The 9,293-nt window shown below is 44.1% G+C and overlaps 1 protein-coding gene across 1 annotated transcript; it reads left to right on the top strand.

Annotated features, from left to right (window-relative positions):
* Positions 1-3,128: 3,128 nt before the first annotated feature.
* On the top strand, positions 3,129-6,235 carry LOC140349491 (E3 ubiquitin-protein ligase TRIM39-like). The gene is made up of 2 exons (XM_072435845.1): positions 3,129-3,203; positions 4,589-6,235. Exon 2 carries the CDS (start codon positions 4,596-4,598, stop codon positions 6,210-6,212), a length of 1,617 nt encoding a protein of 538 aa, XP_072291946.1. The 5' UTR covers positions 3,129-3,203; positions 4,589-4,595; the 3' UTR covers positions 6,213-6,235.
* The last annotated feature ends 3,058 nt before the right edge of the window (positions 6,236-9,293 follow it).

Genomic DNA, 9,293 nt, shown 5'->3' on the forward strand with positions numbered 1-9,293 from the left:
GAGCGATCATAGCTGTGTTTTATTTGAATTGAACTTTTCTCCTGAGCCTGAGCCCTCAAACATCAAGTCTCAGAGGCGCATTATCACTGCAAATACAGCCGTCCAATTTTCTGCTGTATTTGATCCTCATTTTTTTATGAATTGTCTTGATGTGGACAGTTTAATTAATTCCTTTAGCAGCCACTGTTTATCCATTTTAGATCAGGTGGCACCTGTAAAATCCACTGTGTCATCACAGAAAAAAGCTTGTCCTTGGATAAATGAAGGTATTCTAAATCTAAAGAGACTATGTCGGAAAACTGATCGTCTGTGGAAAACCTCTAGTCTTGAGGTCCATATGTTACACCTCAGAGATCTTGTGTCATCTTACAATGAAATGATAGAAAGTTCCAGAGCTGATTACTTCCGCCAGCTAATAACATCTAACAAGAAAACCCCAAAGTGTTGTTTGACACTATAAATTCTATTGTTTGTCCTTCAGCTGCAGTGACTCCTGTTTCCTGCAAAGCCGACAGCAATGAATTCCTCAGGTTCTTTATCGATAAGATTAAGATGATCAAAGACCAAATCCCACTCCTTTTGTGTGATAAACCTGTTTCTGTGGAGTCTGTTCCCCAAAACTGGTCTTCTTTTAAGCCTGTCACTCTAGAAGACATCTCAGCTCTGGTGACCAAGATGAAACCCTCCTCTTGTACATCAGATGCCCTTCCCTGCAGGCTCTTCCTCAAAGTGTTTGATGTTATTGGCCCCTGGGTTACCAAAATGGTAAATCTCTCTCTTTCTACCGGCGTGTTTCCTGGTCCATTTAAACATGCCATAGTTGAGCCTTTACTGAAAAAAACAAACTTGGACCCGACAGACCTCAAAAGTTTCAGACCCATATCAAAGCTCCCGTTCATGTCCAAGATCCTAGAGAAGGAAATTGTCCGATTTCCTTGATCAGTCAAACATTCACGACTCTTTTCAATCTGGTTTCCGCAAACATCATTCTACAGAAACCGCATTGTTGAAAGTGTCCAGTGACATTATGATGTCTGCTGATTCTGGGAAATGCACGGTTTTAGTTCTGTTGGATCTGTCTGCAGCCTTTGACACTGTCGACCATCATATCCTGTTGAACAGACTGAGGGACCTGATTGGACTATCGGGGTTAGTTCTTCATTGGTTTTCCTCATATTTATCCGGTCGGAGCTTTAGTGTTGCTGCAAACCAAATAATGTCCGACTCAGCTGATCTGTTGTGTGGAGTTCCTCAGGGCTCCGTTTTGGGTCCCATCCTATTTCTGCTTTATATAATTCCCCTGGGAATGATCATTAAAGAGTTTAGTGATGTGTCCTATCACCTGTTCGCTGACGATATTCAGCTCTATTGCTCTTTTAAACCTTCTGAGATCCAGAAGCTGAACTCCTTGGTCAGTTGTTTAGTACAAATTAAACAATGGCTGAGCAAAAACCCCTTGCAGCTAAATGCTGACAAAACAGAAACTCTGATTATTGCCCCTGATGATGCCATTCCAGGGATAAACCAGTACTTGGGTGATTTAGGCCAGACTACAAAACCAAAACTTAGAAACTTGGGTGTTGTCTTTGACAAAGACATGTCTTTAGAGCACCACTCCAAGCTGTTGACGAGGAACTGTTTCTTTCAGTTGAGGAAAATCTCTAAGCTCAGGAAAATGGTGTCTCAAAATGATCTGGAACTTATAATTCATGCATTTGTGTCTTCACGTTTAGACTATTGTAATAGCTTGTTTTCCTGTCTTAACAAGAAGGAACTCTCGTCTGCAGCTGGTCCAGAACTCTGCAGCGAGGATCTTGACCCGCACAAATAGAAGGGCCCACATTTCACCCATTCTTAAAGCCCTTCACTGGCTGCCAGTCTCCTACCGGAGTACATCACCCAGGAACTCAAGTGGGAGCCACCATCACCCAGGATCTCAAGTGGGAGCCACCATCACCCAGGACCTGGGAGCCACCATCACCCAGGACCTCAAGTGGGAGCCACCATCACCCAGGACCTCAAGTGGGAGCCACCCTCACCCAGGACCTCAAGTGGGAGCCACCCTCACCCAGGACCTCAAGTGGGAGGTACCATCACCCAGGACCTCAAGTGGGAGCCACCATCACCCAGGACCTCAAGTGGGAGCCACCATCACCCAGGACCTCAAGTGGGACCCCACCATCACCCAGGACCTGAAGTGGGAGCCACCATCACCCAGGACCTCAAGTGGGAGCCACCATCACCCAGGACCTCAAGTGGGAGCCACCCTCACCCAGGACCTCAAGTGGGAGCCACCATCACCCAGGACCTCAAGTGGGAGCCACCATCACCCAGGACCTCAAGTGGGAGCCACCATCACCCAGGACCTCAAGTGGGAGCCACCATCACCCAGGACCTCAAGTGGGACCCCACCATCACCCAGGACCTCAAGTGGGAGCCACCATCACCCAGGACCTCAAGTGGGAGCCACCATCACCCAGGACCTCAAGTGGGACCCCACCATCAGCCAGGACCTCAAGTGGGAGCCACCATCACCCAGGACCTCAAGTGGGAGCCACTATCACCCAGGACCTCAAGTGGGAGCCACCATCACCCAGGACCTCAAGTGGGAGCCACCATCACCCAGGACCTCAAGTGGGAGCCACCATCACCCAGGACCTCAAGTGGGAGCCACCATCACCCAGGACCTCAAGTGGGAGCCACCATCACCCAGGACCTCAAGTGGGACCCCCCATCACCCAGGACCTCAAGTGGGAGCCACCATCACCCAGGACCTCAAGTGGGACCCCACCATCACCCAGGACCTCAAGTGGGACCCCACCATCACCCGGGACCTCAAGTGGGAGCCACCATCACCCAGGACCTCAAGTGGGAGCCACCATCACCCAGGACCTCAAGTGGGAGCCACCATCACCCAGGACCTCAAGTGGGAGCCACCATCACCGGTCACAGAACGTCCCTCCACAAGAACAGTTTCTTTCCCTCTGATGTTGGACTCATGAACACTTCTTAAACTCTGTCACTTTAACCATCACTGTGTTCTTTCCACTGCACCACACCCTGTGTCGGCCGAGGCTCGATGAACTGCATTCCTTTGACATTATATCCTCATACTTCCTCAAACACAGACGACGTGTCAGCTCAAGAGGTCGACACACGAGCGGCTCAGAACAGACTGGACCCTCACGAGTGCAGTGACTGTGGTGAGTACAGCCGTCGTCATGGACACAACATGAATGAGCGCAAGAAAGTCACAAAAGTGTTTAGATGATGTCGTTCTACATTTCTATGATCCATTAGTGCGTATGAGCGTTAGAGAGAGGCACGCTGCCCTTTAGTGTAAAACCATGAAATACTAAATCAAACTGCTTTCTGTTTAGTTCAAACCTCCACAAACACGTTCTGAAATGATTCTTGTAAAACATGCATGAACATGGAGGAGGCTACTGTCTTTACGCTCACAAATACTGTATGCAGGTGTAAAAAGTGTCTCCACTTTATCAATGCAAGGATAGAATATTATACTTCTTTTGTCAGTCTTTTGAAAGTACAGCTTTCCTTTCTCTCTCTCTGTGATAAAATGTGAATATATGATTATATTTCTGTGATGTATTTTATCTGCATAATAGTGATATTTTATCTACATCATTAGTCTCAGAGAAAAACGGGTGTGTGACAGCATTTGTTTGTGAAGGTGTCGCAAAGAATTGCCCCACGGGGGGTGTGACAGCCCAGAGGAGTTTGGGTAATGTTTACCCAAGGCTTGATCTCTAGGAAAAATACCAGCTGTAAAACAAGTGCCTTGATGTGAAGCTGACCAATGAGAAATGTGACCCGCCTATTCCAGAATATCTAATAAAACCAACCAGCATGGGAAAAAACGAGGTGAGACGCAGGAGGATTACGCAGCCTGTGTGATCAGTCCCGGCGTTTTCTCCCATGCATGCCATACAAATGTCTGATATTTCTGTGTCGTTTCATGTTCTAAGTTGAATTGTGTTCTCGATGTGTTAAGAAATAGCATCGGTGTATGTCTGATTCCATGACATTTTCTTATATCAGGCGCTGTCACTTTAAGGCTCTGCTGGTCTCGTCACTTTGCCAGTTTCACACTGACACTGGAAACAACATGCAGGAGTTTTAAAGTGACGTTTTCAATCATCAAGATAGAATTGTGTTAGAAATGTTTAGTTGTTTCAAATAAATCTTATAGATTTTTCCCTTACGACTCTTTACTGAGTTATGCATTTGTGTCGCTGTATTTACTTTAAGGACATGAGTAAATCACAGGCAGCACCTAAAAGTTCTGTTCAGTCCATAAAACATGTTGAGTTTAGTTTCACTTTGGCTTTTCCAGGGTCAGAACAGTGGCCCCGCCCACTTCTCTGTCAGCTCAAACCGACTACAAACAGGTGGAGAGTTCCATCATTGAACTCTTGGATTCATCCTTCTTTTTACTACAAACCCTCATCATTACGTTCTGTTCATTATCTGAGCTGCTCCGAGACAGTGACTGTAGGATTTTACAGGTTTATCAGCTTCATATGACGCAAAGACACTTTTTCACCCAATATGTCTCTGTCCTCAGGGTCAGAATGGCGGCTCTGAGGTCTGAGGACCAGTTCCTGTGCTCCATCTGTCTGGATCTCTTCACTGAACCAGTGTCCACTCCATGTGGACACAACTTCTGCAAACGCTGCCTCTCCCAGCACTGGGACACCAGCGCCCCCTGCAGGTGTCCTCTGTGTAAAGAGCTGTTCCACATCGAACCAGAGTTCAAAGTGAACACGCTGTTCTCAGAGATGGTCTCTCAGTTCAAACAGGAAGCAGGAAGTAGGTCTGAACCAGAGTCCAGACCTGGAGAAGTGTCCTGTGATTACTGCACCAGTCCCAAACTGAAGGCTCTGAAGTCCTGCCTGGTCTGTCTGTCCTCGTACTGTGAGACGCACCTTCAGCCTCATCTGAGCGTGCCCAGGCTGAGGAGCCACCAGCTGACCCAGCCTGTGGAGAACATAGAGGAGAGGATGTGTCCCCAACACCACAAACCTCTGGAGCTCTTCTGCAGCACCGACCGCAGCTGCGTCTGTACCATGTGCACTGTTTTAGAGCACCAGTCTCATAAGTTTGTGTCTCTGAAGGAAGAGTTCGACCGGAAAAAGGCCTCGCTGCAGCAGACTCAGGAGCAGAGCAGGGACATGGTGGAGCAGAGGAGGCTGAAGATCCAGGAGGTCCAGAGCTCAGTGCAGCTCAGTCAGAGAGCAGTCGACACAGAGACGGCCACAGGGCTGCAGGCCTTCACCGCTCTGATAGAGTCTGTTCAGAGGAGCCGAGAGCGCTTCATACAAGAGCTCCAGGAGAGACAGAGACAGAGCCAGAAACAGGCTGAAGCTCTGGTCCTACAGCTGCAGCAGGAGATCTGTGAGCTGGAGCAGAGAAGCACTGAGGCAGAGCAGCTCCAACGCTCTGAAGACCACCTGCACTTCCTCCAGCACTGCACTAAACTGACGCCCCCTACAGGCCTGAAGGACTGGAGCAGTGTGACACTGAAGACAGAGACGTATGAGGGAACTGCAGCCCGAGCTCTGTCTGAGCTGGAGGAGAGTCTAAAGGAGACTTTCACTGAAGAACGTAAGAAGGTGTCTAAGGCCAAACTGAAGACAATCAAACAGTTTGCTGTGGATCTCACTCTGGATCCAGACACTGCACATGTTAAACTGTTTGTGTCCAGAGATTTGAAGCAGGTTCATCACACGGATGACAGAATCTTCACAGACAGTCCTCAGAGATTTTCTTTTTTCAATGTTTTAACAAAACCAAGTTTTTCTTCAGGGAAGTTCTACTTTGAGGTTCAAGTCAAAAGGAAGACTGCATGGACTTTAGGAGTGGCCAAAGAGTCTGTAGAAAGAAAGAACTATAAGGCTCTGAACAGTAAATATGGATACTGGTGCCTTTTTATGAAGAACACAGATAAGTACGAGGCCTGTACTGATCCTCCAGTCCCTCTGTCTCTGAAGTGTCCTCCTCAGAAGGTCGGTGTGTTTGTGGACTATGACAAAGGTCTGGTCTCCTTTTATGATGCTGATTCTGCAGATCTCATCTACTCCTTCACCGGCTGCTGCTTCAAAGAGAAACTGTTTCCATTTTTAAATCCTCGTCATAACTCTTATGATCTTAACTCTGCTCCTCTGGTCCTCACCACAGTGAAGAAGTGACTCTGGGGTTCAGACCAATAATCATTAGTTTAATCCAATGTTGAGCCAAATACTTTGTAGTACTGCATGACTATGTGTGTATTTGAAGAGGAATATTGTTTAAGGTTAAAAGATTTATCTGCGCATATTAATTTATTCCTTCTAAAATAACTGACGTGTCCATGGCAACACAGTCTTGACAAACCTCAAACGGCTCTGAAAGTGTCACTGCTCTTTCTATCCCATGATCGGCTGAGAGGCCACTCCCCTCAGGCAGGAGGCCACTCCCCTCAGTCAGGAGGCCACTCCCCTCAGGCAGGACCAGAACCTCCCTCCACAAGAACAGTTTCTTTCCCTCTGATGTTGGACTCATGAACACTTCTTAAACTCTGTCACTTTCTGCTCTACATCTGTAAATTAATTAAGCCTATTTTTTTATTTTTATTCTTATTTTTTATCTATAGCTTATTGTTATTCTTATCCCATAACAGATTTAAATTGTTTCTCTTTTGACTTATTCATTGTTTTATGTTGCATCGATCACCAGGACAAGTTTTATGTTTGTGAATTCATTGACAACGACAATAAACCTTTTCTGATTCTGATAAACACGCATGAAAAGACCATTTTTATCACAAAAACAGTGGCATTATGTCAAAAAAATACTAAAGCATTGATACTTTTCATCAATAACTGACATAAGTCCTTATATTTGCACCTTTGTTTGGTCGTCAGTTGCTCTGGTTTGTGATCATCCAAAGCGCTCGGCGACGCCTCGTTTGTGGACGTTTCCAGTGACTTTTGTGCAGAAGACAAAGCACAACAGATTCTAACAAAACCTTTTCAATCTGTAACATTTTCTCTGACATTTATGTCTTTTACACTTTGTTTCACATATTATATCCAGACAAATCACTCGCATCAGCTATTCACGTGGAAACGCAATAATCCGATTACGCCGGAAATCAGACAAGGATCTTCTGTTGCCTGCGTGTAAATACAGCCCGTGTTTAAAGCGCCCCCTACAGGTTGGAGCACTCATTGAACTCAAATACACTTACGTTTTATTTATTTAAATGTAGCTAAAAATTATTAAAATGTTATCACAGAATAGAACATGTTTTAGGTTTATACTTCCACTTCCTGTTTGTAATTGATGACATCACACTAGGAAATCATCTAATGTCACAATTTCTTTAAATTTGACGAATAAAAATATACGAGAGTGACTTTATTTTGTTGAATTAATGTTTAGAGAGTCAAAAAAGTTGTTTGTCTTTGTGTAAAATCTGCATAAACTTTGACTGGAATGAGTGTCCCTGGTGTGATGTCACTTCCTGTCATTTTCTTCAAATACCAGCTTGATTGGTGTAAAACTATAATATATATATATATATATATATATATATATATATATACACCAAGTAAAGTCAAAACTAGTCTATCTTAAAAACCTGTCACACGCGCTTCAACTTCCTGTTGGATTAATACAAGTTACGTTTAACTCTTCTTTCATTTGAACTCTTGCGATCGAGTCAGCGGTCTCACGAGTCACGTCGCGTACATCGTCGCCCTGGTAACGCTGCAGAGCTGGTGCTGATGGAAAGGCCGAGAGGAGAAAGGACTCGTACGGGTTTGTTCTCACCTTGCTCCTTCTTGAACTCATTCAATTTTAATTTAATTTTTTTGAGTGTTAAAACTTGCGTATTTCTGGCTTTCCTATTTCCCAGCACGAATATAAGTTTTGTGCAAAATGATGAACTGAACACAATGGTGTTAAATTTGTTAAAATTAGAAGGCTGTAGGCTCCTGGGCCTGGATACCCCCATCTAGGACATAAATTAGAATGATAATTAAAAGAGAGTCGAAGGGAGGGGCACGAAGTCCTGAACGCTGATGTGTGTGACCTGGATGCTTAAATAGTGTAGGTGTGGTGCTGCTCCCGAACTTAAGATAATAAACTTATCTTAAATTTGCTGCCGTTTGCGCTTACAATCCAAATTGCGTCAAATTTGAATCAGTTGTTAAACCCTCCGCCCTAAACCTAATTGAAGTGAAACTAATTAATGTTGCGTGACAGCATCCCCCGCAGAGTGAAATTTAATTTTATATGGGGAGCAAAATTTTAAATGTTTCGAAATTTTATGAAATTCTGCATAAAATTCCAATTTGGCATGAAATTCCATTTTGGTGTTCTGATCAAAAAAGTCAATGAGACCCATGTCATATCTGTCACCGCGCAGCTGTAGCAATGACAGAAATCTCCCATGTTATTCCAATGGGAAAATCACTGACATTTGAACATGAACTTGAACTTAATTACACGACGCTCAGAATGGGTTGTGAGCCAAACATAAAGTAAAATAGAAAAAAATAAAAACTAGAAAAAAATGCATAGTATTATATAGCTTAGTAATAGTTCTATGTGGACACTGTTGCACAAATCTGCAGCAGGTGAAAGACTTCATGCATCAGCAGCAGGAACAGGAATAAGGACTTGATGACTCTTTTTGACATTAAAAGCTGAAGGCAAATTCACCAAAAAATATTTTAAGGGAACTGTAATAAAGCAAAAATGTCTATATAAAAGTTCTATTCATTTTTCATTCTATTTTAGGGTAGTTTTTAGTGATTTGATTGGAAAGAAGAGGGTTACAGCTTTATTTTTATGTACAGCATATTAAGCAGCTTGAGAGTTCCCTTTTATAAAATAGTGGATAAAATGTAATAAATGAAGAAAAAGTCTAACGTCCCATGCGCTGAACGCACTAAGCGGGTCAGATTAAAATGTCTGGGGGGCCGGGTGCGCATGTTTGACACTTAGGGCATTAGCCCGACTAACCAAAAACGTTGTGAGACTCATCTTCAGGAGTGGACCATCGAAGGTTGTCCAAAGTTTTCTTCCTTATACATAAGTGTCACGGTCTGTGTCTGTCTGTCATTTTGCCAAGAATTTCAAAAAAATCGCCTTTTGAATGGGGACCACAACATTTCGTTCTTCTGAAATTTAACAAATTTTGCACAAAGTTCTCTTTTGGCATGCTAATCAAAAGGTCAATGAGAGCCATGTCATATTTATTACGATGTAGCCGTAGTGATGAC

Source organism: Eucyclogobius newberryi, unplaced genomic scaffold (genome assembly GCF_026437365.1).
Source record: "Eucyclogobius newberryi isolate DKJ021-1_F unplaced genomic scaffold, fEucNew1.0.hap1 SCAF_7, whole genome shotgun sequence".
Classification (NCBI taxonomy): domain Eukaryota; kingdom Metazoa; phylum Chordata; class Actinopteri; order Gobiiformes; family Gobiidae; genus Eucyclogobius; species Eucyclogobius newberryi.